This window comes from Brassica napus, chromosome A4 (genome assembly GCF_020379485.1).
Source record: "Brassica napus cultivar Da-Ae chromosome A4, Da-Ae, whole genome shotgun sequence".
Taxonomy (NCBI): Eukaryota; Viridiplantae; Streptophyta; class Magnoliopsida; order Brassicales; family Brassicaceae; genus Brassica; species Brassica napus.
Window position 1 is genome coordinate 18,948,678 of NC_063437.1, and position 20,372 is coordinate 18,969,049.

The 20,372-nt window shown below is 41.1% G+C and overlaps 4 protein-coding genes and 1 long non-coding RNA gene across 5 annotated transcripts; 1 reads left to right on the plus strand and 4 right to left on the minus strand.

The window, feature by feature from the left end:
- Nucleotides 1–490: 490 nt before the first annotated feature.
- On the minus strand, nucleotides 491–2,477 carry LOC125608237 (meiosis-specific protein ASY2-like). Its single transcript, XM_048778231.1, has 2 exons — nucleotides 1,704–2,477; nucleotides 491–1,614 (listed from the first exon to the last, which is right to left on the minus strand). Exons 1-2 carry the CDS (start codon nucleotides 2,475–2,477, stop codon nucleotides 634–636), a joined length of 1,755 nt encoding a protein of 584 aa, XP_048634188.1. The 3' UTR covers nucleotides 491–633.
- On the minus strand, nucleotides 2,288–4,252 carry LOC125608327. The gene is made up of 2 exons (XM_048778572.1): nucleotides 2,670–4,252; nucleotides 2,288–2,578 (listed from the first exon to the last, which is right to left on the minus strand). The coding sequence occupies exon 1, from the start codon at nucleotides 3,824–3,826 to the stop codon at nucleotides 2,735–2,737; it is 1,092 nt and encodes a 363-aa protein (XP_048634529.1). The 5' UTR covers nucleotides 3,827–4,252; the 3' UTR covers nucleotides 2,288–2,578; nucleotides 2,670–2,734.
- Nucleotides 4,253–6,382: 2,130 nt separating this feature from the next.
- Nucleotides 6,383–10,169, minus strand: LOC106448905. Its single transcript, XR_007339269.1, has 5 exons — nucleotides 7,768–10,169; nucleotides 7,260–7,584; nucleotides 7,129–7,197; nucleotides 6,579–7,035; nucleotides 6,383–6,481 (listed from the first exon to the last, which is right to left on the minus strand). It is a non-coding gene; the product is annotated as an uncharacterized LOC106448905 (long non-coding RNA).
- A 4,035-nt stretch (nucleotides 10,170–14,204) lies between these two features.
- On the minus strand, nucleotides 14,205–17,386 carry LOC125608330. Its single transcript, XM_048778576.1, has 2 exons — nucleotides 17,155–17,386; nucleotides 14,205–14,622 (listed from the first exon to the last, which is right to left on the minus strand). The coding sequence occupies exons 1-2, from the start codon at nucleotides 17,228–17,230 to the stop codon at nucleotides 14,324–14,326; spliced, it is 375 nt and encodes a 124-aa protein (XP_048634533.1). The 5' UTR covers nucleotides 17,231–17,386; the 3' UTR covers nucleotides 14,205–14,323.
- Nucleotides 17,387–19,423: 2,037 nt separating this feature from the next.
- Nucleotides 19,424–20,258, plus strand: LOC125608329 (RING-H2 finger protein ATL33-like). The gene has a single exon (XM_048778575.1). The coding sequence runs from the start codon at nucleotides 19,666–19,668 to the stop codon at nucleotides 20,146–20,148; it is 483 nt and encodes a 160-aa protein (XP_048634532.1). The 5' UTR covers nucleotides 19,424–19,665; the 3' UTR covers nucleotides 20,149–20,258.
- Nucleotides 20,259–20,372: the final 114 nt, after the last annotated feature.

The window sequence follows — 20,372 nt, forward strand, 5'->3', positions numbered from 1 at the left end:
AAAAAGGGTCCAGCCGAAATAAAAAAAAATATATAAAAACCCTCCCCGAGGAATCGATCTCCGAAGCAGACGATCACTTAAGCGATGCCTACTCGAGCACGCCCCGGCTCCTCGAACAAACGTATCGGCACTCGCATCCCACGATTGAATACGTCCTGATCAGACATGTATTCACGGGATCGACCGCGTTGCGACCTAAACCAACACGGCCGAGACAATGACTCCGATTCATCCTATAATTAACTAAGTAAGGTCTGGCCAACCAAACGCTTGAAAATTACATTGGGATCGACTCGGAACCGTCAAAGTCGAAAACTCTTAATTAACAATTTAAACTCAAAATGGCAAACGGTCGCGACTCAAAGAGGTCAATCGAGACAAAGTCATAACAAGTTTAAAATTATAATGATTCGACATCTCGAACAACATTTACACCGAACAAGCAGAGTCACTTCAAATCTTGAGAAGTCACGATTTTGATAGACAAATCTAAAGTAAATCAGTCCAAATCACCAAAAGAGTTCGAGATAGCGAGAAAACAGCAAAACAAAAGCCTCGAGGGCAAAGGTTCAAAAAAAAAAACTACAACAATGAGTCATATAAGACTCAAAAGAAAACAACATACAAGAGACGCTAATCCTCTCGGTCGCTCTCACGATCGTTGAGGGCAGAAAGCTCCGAAGCCCTGACACTCGACTCGCGAGCAACCTCCTCATTACCTCGACGAGACCCTTCAGCCGAAGTATCCGAGAGCACGAGGACAGGACCACCGTCTTCAGCAGCATTGGTCCCCCGATTAGGCGTCTCCCCCTCAAACGCAGCCGAAGAACCCTCTACAAAAGGCGTCGGCTCGTCGCGGCGCCCGTCGATTGGATCAGAGGGCGGAGTAACAAGATTTGCTGCGGTCTCTGGGTCGATCAGACCGACATTGGACCCGTAGGGATCAAGACTCGCCAAAATACGAGCATCCACAAACTGGGAATCCAATATAAGAGGAGAAAGCGTGAGATCCACCTCGGGTATCTCACCAACCTTGAGCTCCTCGGCCTCCTGCTCGTATTTTTTCTCTTGCTCCGCGAAAAGATCGATCGTGGCTTGCAGGATGTCGCTCCCAGCCCTCTTCAAGGCTTCGAGGCATTTTCTGGTCCCAAAAGCTTGGCTATGAAGCAACCGAGCCTTGTCGTAAAGGCTTCGACGTTCCTCTCGGGAGCGAATCCTGGCGAAGCGACGGTTAGCCTTTGCAGACATCTCGGCCTCAACCCTTCCTCGTTCCTTTGTCACTTCCAAGATCCTGGAATCTCTAAGGCGCTTCATCTCTCTTTCATGAGATGCAGCGAGCGAAGCTTTCTCGCCCTCGAGCTCAGCGTTCTTCTGCTCGAGTTCATGGATAATCCCGCGAGATGCCACCAAGTCGGCCTTGAGTTCGTCCCTTCGAGCCATCGCACGAGTGACCATCCCGTTGAGCCTCTCGACGTTAGCCTTTGATGTACTCAGCTGACGAGCAGAAGCTTCCTCCTTCTCCGCGTGTTCCTTCTTGGCCAGCTCAAGTTCAGTCGAGACTCCTTTCAGGGCAGTGTCGTACTTATCAATCACGACGTTCATCGCGCCGTCTCCCTAGACGAACAAGAAGATGAAAATCATAAGAGAAAGAGAAAGAGACAACAAGTAATGCAACAAGAAGGGGAAGAGGTCGAAGTGTTTACCAGCAGCTTTGCCCTCGCAGCCTCCTCGTATTCATCCCCGAAGATGAGGTCCCTCACGGCAGGAAGGGATTTTGCCCTCCCTCTAAGCTGACGAAGAAGCTCCCCGCACTTCTCGGGAACGTACGCCAGAGGGGCCGGCCCTTCGTAGTGGAAAGAGACCTTATCCGGAAAGTTAATCCCGGGAGCCCTCCTTAAGATAGCAGAGCCGCGAGGAGACGTGCCGGTCTGAACGGCCCCCGCCCCAGTGATAGCCGGAGTCTCCTCGCTAGGAAGCGTCAGAACAGGAGATCGCACGTCATCGTCGATCTCGTCGTTGTGCCTTCTCACCAAAAGCGGCGACTCACCACTATCTTCGTCGGAACCATCCGGGATGGCGGCGTTAAGGGAAGCCTCAGATCCATCTGCTTCCCTCGCATCGTCTCGCTCTCTCGAGACTTCGGCCTCAGAAACCTCCTCTTCAGGCCGAGTTTCTTCGTCTTCCTCCTCAGTACCAGTCGGCTCCTCGGGGCCCTCCGATTGAGCCTCAACAGACCTCTTGGTCTTCTTCCTCTTCTTCTTCTTCTGAAGATCACCGGAAGGGGGGACGCCGCTCGCCTCCTCGGCGTTCTCCTCGGCTCCCGAGACACCCCTCTTCCTCTTCCTACTTTTCTTCGCACTCGCAGCACCGGAAGGAGGAACCTCGCTAGCGCGAGGGACAGCCGTCGAGGGCCCGCCCCCGCTAGTCAGTCCTAGTTGAACGGCAAGCATCGCGCTCAAGTCTGGAAGAGTTCCCATTCTCTTTGCCTCTTTGACTTGTTTCTGGATATCTCTCGGAAAAATTTCCAGCCTCTTCGCGCGAATAGGAAGAACTGTTGGAAGATCTGACCTCCACCCTCCTGAAAACACAAGGCAGAGAGGTTAGCACGCGACAAGCAAGCCATACGGCCAAAAAAAAATATATATACAAGAAACGGCGAGAGAACGCACTTCGAGCAATCCGATCTTTAAGCTCGTAGGTCTTCTCGACGGTGATCTCAGACCAACGGTAGATTCTAAGCAAAGCGACGGCTTGAACGCTCTTCAAGAAATCTTCGGGATAGACGGGAGACGTAGGATGGCCAACTGCGAACAAAAGAAAAGGAGAATCTCATTAGGAACAACAAAGTCAGACGTAGTTCGCGACAAGGTACTCTACCACAGGATCGATTCCAAAGAACCCGATAGTCCTCCTGAGGAGGCTCCTCGAAAGCCGAGACGTCGGATTTAAGAAAGAAGTAAGAGCGCTGCCAATTCTGCGTCTTGTTCGGATGACCGGCGCATACATTACAGTTTGGTCGCATTTTCACCGAGTAGGTTCCGTCCTTCATATCGGTTATCGAGGTCATCTCCTCGAAAGATCTGACGCTCATCGGCATATCGATCTGCTCCGCTAAAATCGATAAGGTGACGGCCAGTCGCAACGAGCCGTTCAACAGTTGGCTAATCGCGATGTCTCGCCGCCTAGCGTACGCAGTGATCAGTCGCGGGATCGGGAACCAACAGCGAGTGTCCTCCTGGAAGTAAGACTCGTATACCGTCTGATATCCGATCGGAGGAGACCAAGGTCTCTGCTCTTTCGTGGGGATAAGGAAAGTTACGCCCGTAGCGCCCTTGGATCGAAGAACCTTCTTCACGCTCCTCGGGGTAGATTTAGTCTCTTCTACACCCTCCCAGTCTTGACCAGCCACGAAGGCAGGGCGAAGCAAGTTGGGTAGAAGCCTCGGAAGCTCCTCGAAAATCCCGTCAGGATAGAAGGTCGTTGGGACTAACTCAGCTTCGGGATCGTCATTCTCAGGAGGATCGCCCTCCATAGGGCGAGCTCTCAAAGTAACCGAGTCGACAGGCGTCGCCCCGCTCTGCCCGTCTCTCGCGCAATCCGTCGCGTCGCTAACAGCGACGTTCTCATTCCCTTCCCTCGCAAGCCTCGTAGCATCTGCGACCAGAAGCCTTTGGGAACGAGATAAATTGGCGGTGTCCATCATCGCCGCATGGTGGGCAGATTCCAGATCCCCGAGACGACCTCCGTCGGGATTCCTTGCCGGCGTCGATGTCGCCGCGACCGATTTCCCTTTTTGTTGCCTCGATAATCTCGGAACCGATGACATAGTGGAGATCGCGTCGAATGAAGGTTACAACACTTAGAGAGATAAAGGAAGGAGAGAGAAAGTACCTTTGATCGCGGAGGAAACTTGAAGAAATGAAAGGGGATCCACGTATTTATAAGGAGAAGAGAGGGAGGAGTTCGAGGCATCATCATTAGGTCTATTCGGGCCTAAATGGGCCTCGAAATTCCCCCTAAATATCCAGCGGACCCTCGCGGCGTTTCAACTCCCCGAGACACTCGTGAAGGGAAAAAGAGGAAAGGTTCGAGGTGTCATTATTAAACCTAAATGGGCCTAAACGGGCCTCGAATTTCCCCCAAAAAACCCCATCGACTCCCGCGACTTTCCGGCTTCTTATCTTAATTAACCAAACGGTTATCCTAAGATCGATTAAACCGGTGAATTAGCCGGGATTTGCCGATCAAAATCTGGGAGCCTGAGACTCAACGACCCCGAGAGAAGGCACTACCGCAGCCTTCCCGCGACTCGTCAACCCATCGTTTCAAACTCCCGACAGGACTACTATTCTTTCGAACCTTCGAGTTCCAGAATCCATCATGAGCTTGTCGACTCTCCGCTCACCGATGGACTGGGGGGACTTACTGTAGAGGATGGATTTAATCATCCCGCAAGGCCCAAAGAATAGAAGGCCTGGCCCAGACCAAGGAAAGCGATGGCTCGAATAATCGGCTTAATTCGGTTGGTTACTCGGCTTGTCTCTACAGTATCTCGAGTCGAGCGACGCCGACCAAGAGGCATCCGGCTCAGCGACCGCTCGGATGGATGCGGGCCTCTCGGCCCAATAAGGAAGGCCCACGAAGACGACTTAAGCTAGGTCAAGAACGACACATCAGAGGACTATATAAGGGGAAGGAAGAGAAACGAGAAGGGGATCCGAAATCATCTGACTAACACTTGGCGGCTAGATTAGGGTTTTCACCTTTGCTTCATCTTGCCGTTATTTGTACTTTTCCGGTAGCTCTTCGAGTTGCCGGCTTCTCTTCTGTCGCATTCTCTTTACATCTCTTGTAACCGATTGAACGTCTCCTCCGACCATAATAAAACGTCTTCGTTAAACCCACATCCTTTTATTACCGTTTTCCGATCAAACAGGTGAGAAGGAAATCATCATGTGCACTCTGAATAACCGTCTATGCGTCTCGCAGAAAGAATGGCCAAAACAAGAGATTTGGTCACTAAATAATTCAGATATGACTTGGGAGAAAATATATTCGTTAGATCTACAAACTGATTATGATTGGTTTACGGATTATCTGCCACCACCATGCACTTATTCGCCAGATGTTGTTCCATGTGCCATTCCTGTCGCGGTTTTGAAGAACAAGAAGAAAACACTAGTGCTTTATTATCCTCGTGCGAAGAATCCGAATCTTTTAATGTACGATCCTGAATCAAGATCATATGATTTATGTTTCGTACGTGATTACATAGTACATTCTTGCGAGAGTTCATTTTCTTGTTTCCCAAGTTTGATGTCAATTGTATAAAAAAATGTTTAATTTTGAGATATATTATAGTTTAGTATCCTAGTTGTTGTTTAATAATATATCTTTAACTTATTTGCCTTGCGAAAGCCAAATAAAAGGGTTACTCGCAATTGTAGTTTATGTTACATGCATGGTTTGATTTGACAAATCATGTTCACCAAGCATGTTATTTATCTTGTCTAAAGTTTCTCCACTCTATCTTGAAGTGAAAGTATCACGGTTTTGGTTCCTTTTTGTGATGACTACAACTCTGCTTGTCTGGAACCTTCAAACTCATCGTGCCAAAGTAATGGCTTTTCTTTGACCTTGGTTGTATAATCTCTCGGTAACTATAGAGTACCATGTCCCTCTATCTTCCTTCATCACTGTCCTACAACCGGGTCAGCAGACCATGCATCTTCCTCAAGACATGGCCTTTATGATAACACCTCTAACCTTTCTCTTCCTCAAAACGGCTTGGTCACTAATTAATGTACAAAATATCATCAATGTTTATGCTGAACAAATTTAAGATAGAGAAATGAAAAGGAAAACTCAAACTAAATTACAAGCACATCATTACTAATGAACATTAGTTTGATTAGTATTTTATTATTTAACGTAAAGAGTTTTCTTTTTATATTATTCCAAATTGAAAACGAATGTGCAAATGTTTAAAAGCTGTCGAGGTAAACAACCACATACAATCTTGTTCCAAAGTCTGGTGGCGAGTTTCATGCGCCACTCATTGAGTTATCAGTGTGAACTCCGTTGCTATCTATCTTCCCGTTCACTTGAGAGCCCTTGGTCTCTAAAAAAAACATAAAAAGGAGATTTAAAGATCAAACCGTGTGGTTTGTTTCAGGTAGAAAATGAGAGAAAAAAAAAAGTGAGGCTCAGATGCTTAGTGCTTACCCAGTCAGCAGGATCAGCACCGTTCCCATTCAACAGCTTGTGGTTCTCTTCTTTCGTTCTGTCCTGGCAATTTCTTGTCTAGACAGAACACCACAAGATTCAAGAGTCAGTATATCTTTGTGTTCAGAGAAAATATTGTTCGCTAGATAGTGAACTGTACCATGCAACAACGACATCGACAGTGTAATGTTTACGGGAGGCAATGATCAAGAGGCTCTGCACGAGAGCAGTGAGCCACCCAAACAGCTTTATGAACCTGAGACATTTGTATAAAGATGAGAGTGATGCAGGGATGGCTTTTACAAAGTAGTTTTTGAAAGGTATTGCGTAAAGATTTGATGAAGTTTTCTTACCTTTTAGTGCCGTACTTCTGGTAAGTGTGGACAAAGACTAGAGTAAATATCATGTGAGATGAGAAAAATCAGGTCTCCACATAAGAAAATGCGTGTGAGGGAAAGAAAAAAAAGAAGATGGTTTTTGGGCCATGGCACATGGCAGCCTGGCCTGTAGCAACACATATAAGCTTTAGTTGATTAGGACACTGGAGACCTTTGTGTTTAGAATCTCAGTTGCTTTATACCTCACGACAGTGGTAGTTTGGGCCAGGAAGCTGAGTTGAATAGAATGTTATAACACGGAGAGAACTGTAAACAGAAACATCGATAAAGTGAAAAATTGATAAGACTCAGCAAGCTTGAACCATAGTAACTAGTAAGGCAGGGGAATTACAAATAAGAATGCTACAACTCTGCACCAAATCAAGACGGTGTATATTATTTTGCTTTTCAGGATGAATGGATGGAAAGTCCACTGCAATAAATGCCCAAAGAGTATCCATATCGGAATATAACCATGTAATGGCTGCTAACTCTGACAAAGTTCTGAAGAAACTATGAGACTCACCAGGAAAAAGGAAACAAATACACTAGTGAACACAGTCTCACTTATGTAGCTTCTCTCTTGACCAAGCTCCTATACAATCGGGGAACAACCAGTCTGAGCATATATATATAGCTGAAAGGTCTGAGACAAACCGGAAGAAGAAAGAAGCCAAGATCTTGGAGAGTGGGTCCTGCGCGATGAATAGAATGAACTCCTCTAGCAGCTAATTAAACCATGAATGTACTGCACAACATAACAAAATGCAATTCACAAAGCACAAACTCATAAGTAAAATCCCAGAGACGAAAAAGCTACATTAACCACAAACTAACACACAAAAGCCACCTCTCTTTGGTTAAGAAAAAACAATCCTACTAACAGTGTTTCTGCTGAAAAGAAAAAAGAAAAAAAAAAGAGTAAAGGTTCTCTCAAAAGTTACCATGATCAGACATTCACAAAGTGTCAAAACAACACAAACTCAAAATATATAAGTAAAATCCTAGAGACAAAAACACTAACACACAAAAGCTTAAGCTTTCTCTTAATCCTACGAACATTGTTTCTGCTGGAAAAGCAAAAGGTGTGGGTTTTAATTAAGTGCGACAAAAAAAAAAACAGCATAAGCTTTCTCGCCAAAGTTACCATATGTATAAACATAACCATTGATCAGACTTCAACAAAAAGAAACAGGAGTCATCATTAAGTAAAGCTCACTGTGAAGAAACACATCTCGGAAAGTCAGGATCAACGTAATAAACATTTTACAATTTTCACAAACCAACAGTCAGCAGGATCAACGAGATCATAAGCCTGTTACATTTGCTCTCACCTATGATCCACGATTCGTTTTTCTTCTTTAGAGGTTGAATTGAGTAAAGATTCGGACAGAACATTTCAGTTTATCAATCTGCAAAATAAAGAATGAAAATTCTGACCCACGTCGAAACCAACATTTAAATAGCTAGGAATTAGGTATGTGAGGTCGAACATTAGTGACATCAAGGCAATATGTAACAGAGTTCAAATGTTGCCAAATAAATCTTTGTATTCCAATATTTTTGAAAAACAAGCTAATAATCAGTCTTTACGGTAAGAAAACTATGTATGGGACAGTTACAAACAAACAAACCAACAAAAGCGGAAAAAGTTTCGAGTTTTTTACCTTCTCACTGTGGCGTTGAAGGGAATCACCATTTCTTAATGATTTCTTCTTCAGTAAGAGTGCTTCTAGCTTCGAACAACCCAAGTTTTTGGCACATCTCACAGGGATTGATTGATAAATCAGAAATGTATACAAAAATCATGAAGATACTTGCAATAAAGATTTCTTAGTGTGTGAAAAAAAAAAAAACTACAATATTAAGACTTAATAAGCACGGTTCTATACAAATAAATAACAGCAACAATAGCTGGAAACCCACTAAGCAACAGACATAAAAAAATAACAAACAAAGTGGTTTCAAGTTTCTCTCGGGTCCGCTTTTCGAGGAGCCGTTTCAAGCAAGAAGCTCCGGCGGCATCACCGCCATTCCGCGTCCGCTCCGTGTCGTCGTCGTGCATTGTGAAGATGTATATTCTGTATCAGTTCGTGAAGTACTACATGAGGTTTCGGGTCTCTTCTTCACTGTATCTATCCTCAAGCCTCCATCATGTCTTGCGTTGGTCTCTCCACCCCTTCGTATAGCTGAGCTCCGCTGGCCAGATCTATTGTCGCACACACCGCCACCCTTACCTCCTCTGGAACAAGCTCCTAGACGAGAGGTCGTCCCACTGCTACGCCGTCTCGAGTCTCCTATGTCGAGCTCACAGGCGAACTTGTTTCATCTCTCTCCGAGCAAGATCCCGACATCCTAACACATTTCCTGGCCCAGAAGGTTTTTTATGTGGTCTCCTACCACGACCCCATCCACCACTCCATTCGACAAAGTTCTTGTGCCTATCAGTATCATATACAATTATCGAATGGAAGATGGCAACAATATCAACAGCTGTACCTTATTTACTCAATGATGCTCATGTGGCTGAACTGAGTTCTGAGTTCTGAGTTCTGAGTTCTGAGTTCGAAGACCGGCAGCTCGACAAACTTTCATGGCTCCATCAGGGTAATGCTGGAACTAGAAGCTTTTGTCTTAACTCAATGTTAGCTGCTGCCTTAGAAGTCCTCCTCAAGCTCTACTCTAATTTCATTGTCGTGGATGTGGCCATATTCCCACTATTGGATTCAACCTAGTCCATTTGTTCAAGCCACTGTCATATGTACTCATCTTCTTCGAATAGCTTTGTTCACAGTGTGCTCTTCTGCGTGCTATTCAGCGTCAAATACAAGTCAGTTAGGACTTTGGTCTCTTCTTATTGCTGTATCAACGTCGATTTCGACGTTCTTTAGGTGAAACTTCTCCATAGGTTTCATTCATCTTGCTGAGCTTGACTCGCCTCTTATAGGCTTTACCTTTCTATGTTTCGTAATTTTTTTTTCTACTTCGAGCATGTCTCCCGTTAAACTTTCATGTTTTTTGAACTTTTTAATATAACAAAAAAAAAGATATGGAAACCCAGACCATAACTAATGAGCTTGGTCTTCAGTATCTATTCTGAGACATGCACAAATGAGAATTGAAACGAGGGAAAGAAAAATTTTGAAGACTTGGAGGCTGTTAAAACTCCACGCAAAGCTTCAGCCAGGAAAATTCAGAGAGTGTATAAAAGATTCTGATCCAATAATACCTTGCAAGATCAGCACTGGTTTTAAGCCCTCCAGTTGCACCTTGGACATATTGCAGAAGTTCCTTGCGCTTTGCCTAGAAAAAAAAAAAAGAAGAAGAAGATAAAGATGTTGAAGTTAGCTTAAAGAAACCTTAAGCAACAAGTTATTTGATTCCTAGTTGGATTATGAATTGGTTTTCGGACAATGATCATAATATGTTTTATGGTTTTTGATTGCCTTATAAATAAGTAGGCCCGGTTTGACCCCATACATGTGATACATTAGTATGGGGCCTATTATTTATTTAAACATTTTTAGGGCCTAATTATTCTATGTTGTTATTTGTTAACATATCAATATGTTGTTAATGTGTTCGATAAGTTAAGAAGGTGATGGGCCATCTCTAAATAAAAGACAACTAAGTTTTATATAACATTTAGTGTTATTTAATATGAGTGGATTAAAAGGAATATAATAATTTAACATAATTATTTTCAATGTTATGGATTAAAAGAGATATGATCAAAGCATTTGATTATGAAAGTTTGGTAGATGATTTTGTAGGAAAAAAGGTAAAAAACCAATATTTAAGAATTGATAAAAAAATTTTTTACTGGTTTTAAAGATATTGTAATTTTTAATCATAAATTTAACATTTTTATGGACAAATTTTTTATGTGTTATCTAAGGGCCTCATTTTTTTTTTTAACACTGAGTACTTCAATATAAGAGAATCCGCAAAGGGATCAAGAGTTAGGGAGAACCCCTGAAGTTATACAAACGACATAGAGAAAAAACAGAGGAACATAAAAAAAACACATAAACTAAACCGTACCAATAGGCACTTTGAAGTAAGGATCAGAGAGATCAGGAACTAGGTTATGAGTGGCCTGAGGCAATAACCTTTAAAATAGAAGGGGGTCAAACACATCTTGCGTCTTCTAGAATCATTTGATGGAGCCAACGCGGACTTCCACAAGCGACATAAGACTGAACACGGGAGCCAGATATAACACTTTCTGCGATCGTCTTGGCCACCTTATTCTTTTTGTCCGACACATGACATATCGTCCACTTCTCAAAACAATAAAGGAGCTCCAGAATTCTCAAGATCAAAGATGAGAGAGAAGGACATCGGTAAGGGTTTAGTAAGGATTCACGAACTTCTACCGAGGAAGCTTCAAAATAAACCTTCTTGTGACACAAGTCACCCATTGCTTGAACTGCCCACAGTAGGGATCTGAGGTCGGATTCAGTTTTAGAAGAAGAACCACGTAGAGCCTGGCGACTGTGGTGTAAGGCTTGTCCTTGGCAATCTCTTACTATCCAGCTAGAACCGCTTATATGATCAGGTGCCTCCCAAGACATACCTATATTGCACTTGACAACATCAGCCGGAGGTTTTTCCCATGCACCAAGAGAAGCGCCGGTAGAGGCCGTTGTTGAGTGTGAAGGATGGTCGTTGCATAGAAGCTGGTACCAAATCTCAGTTTCCTCCAGAGCTTTAGCAATCGTTGACTGAGGAGTGATGCGGGTTCTCTCAAAGATGAGCGCGTTCCTCCCTTTCCAAAGACTCCAAAGAATCCAAGGAAAAGCTTCTACGTTGCTATGGTCACTCTGTTGCTTTTTAGATGCTGCCACCAAAAAATGGAGGTTAAGAAAAACAGAGGTTTGAGAGAAACCAGCTGGGGGAGGTTGAATGCCTGCTAGCCTCATTTTTGTATATCGTATTGGACCATAAATATCTCAAGACCGGTACTGTAAATAAGCTTTAGTCATTAGACAAAAAGCGTGTGAGTTGTTGTGTGATTGAGAGAACTTGATTAAGTTTACTTGATTAATTGAATAAGAGAAGGACTTCTTATTAATCTTGTGTTTCAATAAAAAGAGGCATTACGAAGTGAAAGATCTCTAGTGGCGTTATTCATCTTGCGAGCTAGCAACAGAGTCTACGCAACAAAACACCTATATTTCTAAATCCAGCACATCATTACAAGAACTTCATCCTTGTATTTCGAAAACACCGCTGCTAAGTCCTGCACGTTTTGAATCACTGCTTCGTGGACTTCCTTCTCTCCAGACAAAGAGAGCTGAAATGCAAGTTTTCGTATACTAGTGTAGTAGAATGACTGAAGTACAGCTTATCAGTGGGAGATAAAGCATCACCCAAACGGCTCCAGAAGCAGCTGGAGTTCTTCCTCATTTGGTGACAGAGAAGACTTAAACTCAGTAAATAAACATTAGAAAGTTCAATCAATATCCGCTATTGCAGTACTTTAGAATCAAACGGTGAATCTAATAATCTTAAATTTGCACTGAAGTTTTATTTCTTCTTAAAGTAGGGTCCGGAACATGTTAAATTATTCTCTTTTGGAGAGCAGATCACGTGTTGCCTATGTGAGTTTCAACCACTTAGTACAACAACAAAAAGGGAAGTGATATGGTATTATATAGTATTTTCTTACATCATATTTATGAGCAGGAAACTAGTGAGTATGTTCTTCCATAGTTCTTAATTGCTGCTGTTGCTGTTGCTGAGACACTGATCCAAGTACTGTTCTCCAAGAACCAAAGTCACCTCTTCATCAGGACAAGGGAGGTTCGGCAAAGGAACAAGCTCAATCCCATGAGCACACACAAAGCCTCTCTAGTGCTTCCTCTGCATCCTGTGAGGCCCCCCACAAACCCAAACGGAAACAATCTATCACCTCGCCTTTGAATGCCCGTTCATGTAACTCCTCATCGGCTGCATCTTCCCAAGAGCATTCTCAGGCCTCTCTTTGAACACCCACATGTACATGTTCTCCATATCGTGCTGAACAAGAAACACATCAAGCTTCAGATCAGACTCGTCGTATAACATAAAGTTCTCTACTGTAACCATAAATTAAAGGAGTCTCCTTTGTCTCCGGTGAGATGAAGCAACTCCTAACAATGGAATCGTATAATATACAGTTCTCTACTTTACCACATAACTTCTCTACAAGCAACCCCACAAGACCGGAACTTGAAGAAGGATATGGAATCTGATTAAGCCTTTTAAGGCACACAGGGAGAGAAGAAAAAGTAAACGCCTTTGTTTAACTAAGCAGAGGTGATCACTGCTCTTTGCCAACACACCGACAACAGATCTGAGTTCTTTCTTCCTCTAGAGAGAGGGAGAGATACGGTCCGGAGTAAACGTTTGCCTTGGATGCAACCGTGGAAAGTTTCTGCCGTTACGTAACAGTGACGATTAATCAATATTATTAAAACAGGATTATTGCTAACTTTTGCCCTTATAACTGCGTGGCATATTACTTATTCTGCCATTGGTTTTTCAAAGAGTTAAAATTTTCATTAATGGCATAATCATAATTTGCTTAATGGACTAACATATTAATCTAACCACAAAAAATTGAAACCTACTTTAATAACCGTTTGATGCGTATATGTTTAATGTATCCTCCTTTATGAACTCATTTATAACCGTTTGCTATCAATTTATTTTCTTATCAAAGAGTTTTTTTTTAATAAAGAATTGCTTGACAGGTTTTACACGATTCTAATAATAATAGCATTAATAGTTAATATTAAAACTTATAAAGCGGGTGTATATCCTATACTACTCTACTCAAATGGTATATTACATAGTATATGGTTTAAATATGTTTACATTATTTTTTTTCAAAAAAATAATTATTTACATTACATGCAACAGATCGTTCCAAATTAAACTTTGTATATCTTATATTATTTTATTCAAATAGTATACTACATAGTAAATGATTTAAATATGTTTACATTACATGCAACAATATAGTACCATTCGATTTTACCATATTGAACAACCCTAATAGAAACTATGTCATTATAATATAGATTGTTATTAATTAATTTAATTATCCTGGATTCGACCAAATGTTACATGATTACATAGCCTTTCCTTTAACAGACCAAATTCATAGAACTAGTCTACTTATCCAGCGTGACAAAAAAAAAATTAAGAAGTCTGTATCATATGACTTAAACGTTCCAACCACTAACTGCATGCTTTCTATTTGTGGAGGCTTCACACTCGATCCTTTCTTTTCTTTTTTGTTTTTGGAAACCTGATATCCTTTTTAGCAAAATCTTGTTCTACCTACATGTCAAGAATACATATACAAAATTTCATAACTAATTAATGAGATTGTTAAACCAGCCTAAATTTTACCCAATTAATCATTCACTTTAACATTTTGTTGCATGTTTTCACACGTTACATGGCTATGCCTATGCATGGCATGTCATGCAGATCCAGATTCCGATCTCCCGTGCGTGTTCGACTCCACCGAGAGTAGCTACACCCGTCCGGTCAATTTCAAACCAACTTTTCACAAGAACTTTAAAAATAGAAATATGCACATAAACATTCATCATCGAAAGACAATGTTATTATATATCATGTATCACGAAGGATAGTACCATACATTGGTCACATATATATCTATAGCATTATTGCAACTTCACAAGTAAGACGACGCCCATTAATTAAACCGGACCCGGAGCCGGAGCAGGAGCCGGGAGATTCTGCAAAATCTCCGTCATCCTCACCTCATCCACGACGTTCACCATCGTTGTATTAGCTCCCGCTGCGATCATCTCGAGCTCATTCACCTCCTCTCCCGTCGTGATTCCGACGATATAAACCGTCGGGTTTATATCGCGGAAAACCTGCGTCAAGTGCACGTCATCCACCACCACGACTTCTCTAAGCAGTTCTTCGTTCTCTCTCACCGTCTCCTCCGCTATGTCGAGCTGAACGAAGGTGGGCGATCCTCCGGCATTATCTTTTTTTTTTTTTGAAAAAAGGCTTTCATATTAAAAACGTTAACTGTTACAAGATAAGACACGAGTCTTATAATTTGATAAAGTTTGCATGAAACATGAAACAAGTTTCATGGAAAGATTGAATCTCAACCAATGAAAAATCAAAAGTTGAGACTAGAATAACCAACACTGTAATGAAAGGCAATAACTAGTGATAAGAACCATGACCGCGGCGGCCACGCTTCCCTCTCCCTCGAACCGTCTTCCATTCCATGTCTTGGTATTTACTAGGGGGTTTTGTTTCCCTCCCACCTCTTGTCAAGCTGAGCGAGCTAGATGGCTCGGTCCCATCTTCATCCAATCCCACATCTCTTGACCCTTTGAACTGAGCAGGACTCTCAAATGCAAAGGGTGTGTGTGTTGTGGCTAGAGGACCAACGACTAAAGTTTCACTAACCTCAGTGTTGATAACGGTTGATGGAGATGACTCCATAATAAATGCTGTAGTGGGAGTAGATTGTGAATCTACTAATGTGGGTAAAGTGGGGATAAAGTTTGGTGAGGCAGTCGGGTTCTCTCGTTGAAAGGTAGGAGTAGCTTCTAGTTCAGATAAGAGACCTTCAATCTCTATGGTACGTTTCTCAGGCTCATGGGCACTATAATCTTCAGTTGGTAGGGAAGCTTTTTCATTAACATGTAGATCATTTTTCTGGATAGTTGGTGTAGAGTATTCAACATTATCCTTTTGCTGCATAACAGTATCAATGTTCACTATAGGAACATCAGAGCTAGTGTCTTGCGAGGTTGATGCGGAGATAGAAACCTGAGCAGTCGAAGAAGGTAACAAACACCTCTTTTCTTTGTGTCCTAGATTACCACACCTCTCACACATAGATGGAATCCATGTATACTCAACATTAACAAGGAAGATGTTACCTTGCTTATCATCAAGGGCAATAAGCTTCGGAAAGTCTCTGTCCAGCTCCATCTCAACTAAAACTTTTGCCTCGCCCATACTAGTAGGATCAAGTCGAGGTTTGTGCGTAAGAATAGGTTCTCCAAGTCCAGAAGCAACATGACTAATTCCTAATCTTGAGTAGCAACAATCCGGAATGTTCTTCAAATTGGCCCAAACCGGAAGCGTGGAGATTTCAGGGATTTTGAAGGAGCCTTCTGGGGTCCATGGCAGTACAAAAAGTAAGCAATCATCAATGTGCCACACTCCACGCTGAATAACCCATTGACGGGTAGGTTGGTGTGGGATATGGAACATGAAAGATGAATCGCCAAGCTTCTTACAACTGATCTTACAACTTCTTCCCCATATTCTATTCACCACAGCATGTACTAAACCACCTGGCGGTAGAGCACATTTATGGAACTTGCCAATGATATACTCATCCTTATTCTCTGGACCTAGCTTAAGCACTTTCGAAGGAATAGATACCTCAGGTGTGCCATCAATGCGGTAAGTTGGTGTGGCTGCCCGATAGAGATTACGCGAATGAGGGCTTAATCTCGCAGCCCAGGGGAAGCGGAGTCTCCCATCCGCTTTTAGTTCCGGTGGTGGTAGCTTTTCAATTGGGGGCTGGAGAGTACGAGATGGATACTTGCCCTTAGGTTGCTTGTTTAAGATCTCGTCATTTAAAGTCGGCCAGAGAGTGGCTAATTGATTCCCAACAATTGCAGGATCATAGTCTCGTGGAGTACTAGGATCAGGAGGAGTGGCTGGAGGTTTGAAATAAAGGGGTTTGGCCCATGATCCCATTGATGGGATAAATTTTTCTTTAGCTTGAGCAAGGTTTTCAGAAGGATCTGTTGGCGATTTATTAACCTCCGGCATTGATGTTTCCTGCAACTGTATTGATCCAGGGACAGGCAGCGATAGGTTTTTGACCCCAAGCGAGGATGGTTTCTGCATCGAAGCAGACTGAGGAAGCACATCCAGGACAGATGGTGCAACACTGTTTTTAGCAAGTGAATTCATCAAGCTATTAACGTGACAGTGTGAGCCAAAGGTCACTGGCGGAGCTAGCTTCGATGACGAATCATCACCTGCATTGTCGATGTTAACTGAAGCCAGATACTTTGAAGGAGAGTCACATACAGGGACTGTAACAGCTTCTGAAGTCAGAGGAGAAAGAGGAGCCACAGGTTCTGAAAGAGGAAACACGGGTTCAAGCAGGGAGGTTGTGTTCGTCCCTATCACCGGATCCGTCGGTGGCAACGAAAACGACAAGGGCAGAGTCTGATCAGTTTCAATCTCCAAACCTTCGACTAACAGAGTCGATGAAGACGAAGGAAGAGACAGAGAGTTGAAGCTTCTCGATTTCCGAAGCGGCAAGAACGGAGGAAGATCGATCTCTGACGCCATGAGAAGGGTCAAAGAGGAGGAGTAAGGTTTCTGGTGAGGCCTATTGGCGACGACTCACACCGGAGGACACCGAACTTCTTTGTCGATACTGGTTAGGTTTTCGCCTTCTTGGTCGCGAGATTAGGGGCGCGTGGTTTTGTCACGCGCGTAATATATAATCTCTTTCCTCCGGCATTATCTACCGCAAACAAATTGACGAGTTTCAGCACCCGCACTGACTCCACGATCAACACTAACGGGCGGCGGCGCTCCATTTTGTATAGGTTTAGTTTGTGTGTATGTAAGTGTTAATTAAGTGCTCGTGTCTCGTCCTTTTTATAGGCAGTAGTTCTTATAGTGGTTGTGCATGAATCGATTTCACCTACTGGCAGTGGAACTTTTTGGACCGGAGTCAAATTTTTTAACATAATTACTAAATTATGTGAAAACTATATTAAACGACCTTCCAAACTTTTTTTATTACAGTTTCATTAACTACATTTTTTAATTTTGTTTCGATAAAAAAAATAATTTTTTTATTCCAACCAATTACCATATTAATCAAACTGAGAATGATAAAACAGATTTGATGTATTTTTTTATGAGTCTTGCTTTAAAATTATGACCATGAGGTTGACAAAGTTCTCAAGTTAAATATTTTTGTTTTACCTTGTCTCTTTCATTGTAGTGATATCACATTTTCTTTTCACCAAGACCATCTAGATAAATTGATAATTATTTATCTAATTAATAAAAAAATAGCTCATTTCTCAATATGAAACTAGCTGTTAAAAATATTCAGAATATAAACATAAATCTTAAATACTTTTATTGAATTTGAATCAGTGAATCATAATCATCTTTAGTTTGATAAATAAATAATCAAAACACAAAAGTATAAAATAAAGAAGAATCCGGAACCGACCGGATCAGCCGATAAGTTTATGAAAAAAAATATAAAATAAAGAAGAACCCAACTTAAAATTATTCCAAAACAGGTTTGTCGAAGAAGAGGAGCTTGTTTATTAATTTGTTTTTAATGTTTCTGATATAAATTACTATACTATTTGGGCCTAAAATAATGACGAAAGTGATTGTTGCAATCGAGATTATAAAACATGTTAATTCCATATTTAGATGAATTTTATTAGAGAAAAACTAACATTTTTCTATAGCATTCATCTATTTTAAAAGGTATTAGAACTTGACCCGCCCGACCGGACGGGTATTTGTTTTATGTTTTAGATTTTTGTTTATACTAAATTGTGTATTAGTAGTATTTAAACATAAATTTAGATTGAAAATTAATATTTGCAGGTTATAATTAAAATTAAAAATTAATAAATATTCTGATATAAATTTTAAATCTCCTATTTTTTCTAATTCCAAAATATTAGCATCCCTTAAAAAACAAATAAAATAAAATTACAAATACATATAATATATAAACATATTTAGAATTAATTTCTATTAAAATAAATTTGTTAAGGAAATATAATCTTGAGTTGTCGTTGTTTATTTCTGTAGCTTGTAATGAATTGCTCTTATTTATAGATAGGCCAAAAACATTGATTATTAAGATGTCTATCAAGTATACCTAGATTTTTTGAACTAAAGGATAAATTTTGGAAAAAAGTTGAGATTTAGGAAAGATAATAAGTTAGATATTATGTGATTTTGGAAGATCGATCTTAAAGTTAGTATATGTGTGGTTTCTGGTGTGATATTGAGTAATGGCTGTGATCTTAGGTTGGCGAAAACGGTTTATTTTCAAAATCTATGTATATTTTAGCAGATACTCTAAATATACCATATTCGAAAGACATTTATAAATTTTATACCAAAATTATTTGGTATGGCCGATTCAGTTTATTTTATCCAATCCCAGTTTAGTTTTTTATCCAATCCCGGTTTAGTTTAATAATTGGAAATTTTAAATTGTATAGTGTACGTATACCATTCGTAGGTCGAGAGATAAAGTAGAAGTGGGTCATTCTGTAGGGAAGAAGAAACAAACCAATACAAATTCAGGTTCGGTGCAAGGTGCAACAGAATGTTTTTAGAATCTTACTACAATTTAATAATATGTTTATCATGGATTGAATCGGTTTCAAAACTATGTCCTTAGAGTATGAATTAAATTAAATTAGAATTATCAATAATGGAGTGTACCGGTTTTAAACGTGATACACATATGAAATACAAAATGGAAATATATCACATAATACGGTCGGTTTAGTTACAAGTTATTTTATGATAAATAACGTCAATTTGTTTACGGTGATTTAGGAAAAAATTAAAAGGATAGATTTTTAAAGCCAGTGGCAATCAAATGTAATTATTTGGCAAAAATTAGGGGTAAATACTAATTGTACTTTAATTTTAATAGTTTAGATTTTCTATATATAGCATTTATATGAAATATCATTTCTCTTAATATATAAATGCTATATAAAATTTTCTTTTTTGTCATCAATTTTTAAATTCTCTAATTTTGAATATAGATGTAAATTGGGAATGGTGTGAGTGTTGATCTTATTTCTGCTTTTTGTTAATTTCACATTAAAGAAATATGTATTTCTGACTTTAGTCGTCTGAAAAAGAAACTGGAAAACAAAAACAACTTAAGTTAGCGAGAAGCACTTTCCATTATTATCTCTCTTCCCCAACTCACAATAATAATACCATAGACGCCGGAGCCGTCGTCCCGATGTCATCTGCTACAACTCCCTCCACCACTTTCCCCGGCACAACCATCACTTCCAACTCCACATTCATCATCATCGATCCCCCTCCACCGTTCCCAGCACCTCCTCGGAGCATCGACTTCACTCCTATCAAACTAATCTTCGCCGTTCCCGCCTTAGTTTACTCCTATCAAACTAATCATTCAGAGGAGATCGGTAACGAATGCACCTTGTGTAAGTCGGTGCTCGCCGACGGCGAAGAGATCCGACAACTAAGCGCGTGTAAGCACGAGTTCCACGTGTCTTGTATCGAGGAGTGGCTCCAAACTCGTTCCAATTGTCCTAATTGCAGAGCAGACGTCCCCGTTAAACCGACTGAAGCCGACGCTAACGTTAACGGTAACGTTAACGTGAATCGCAGCGCTGGCGGAAACCGCCGAGTTTCAGCGACCAATAGAGATGACGATTGGCGTCAAGGTCTACCTGATGCTTCTAGTCTAGTTTGATTCATTTTTTATATTGTAATTTGTTTTTTTCGATTTCATGATTTTATATTTATTGGGACTGTAAACAAATTACGTTAAATCTTTTTAAAAAAAAGAGTTCCTTACTTCAATTGTTTTTGGTTGCTTCGTAACTCCGTAAGCAACAGTGTGTCTAAGAGCATCCGCAATGGTGAGTCCCATTGCGGAGTCCTTAGATAGATAAATATTAATTTTTTTTTGTTTTA

Bases quoted from the DNA above. Each gene is read 5' to 3' on its own strand.
- LOC125608237 (XM_048778231.1), bottom strand. From the start codon at position 2,477: ATGGGAACTCTTCCAGACTTGAGCGCGATGCTTGCCGTTCAACTAGGA. The intron at 1,615-1,703 runs GTAAACACTTCG...TTGTTCGTCTAG, and splicing joins CTGCGAGGGCAAAGCTGCTG to GGAGACGGCGCGATGAACGT.
- LOC125608329 (XM_048778575.1), top strand. From the start codon at position 19,666: ATGTCATCTGCTACAACTCCCTCCACCACTTTCCCCGGCACAACCATC.
- LOC125608327 (XM_048778572.1), bottom strand. From the start codon at position 3,826: ATGTCATCGGTTCCGAGATTATCGAGGCAACAAAAAGGGAAATCGGTC.
- LOC125608330 (XM_048778576.1), bottom strand. From the start codon at position 17,230: ATGGAGCGCCGCCGCCCGTTAGTGTTGATCGTGGAGTCAGTGCGGGTG. The intron at 14,623-17,154 runs ATAATGCCGGAG...AAAAAAAAAAAG, and splicing joins CGTCAATTTGTTTGCGGTAG to ATAATGCCGGAGGATCGCCC.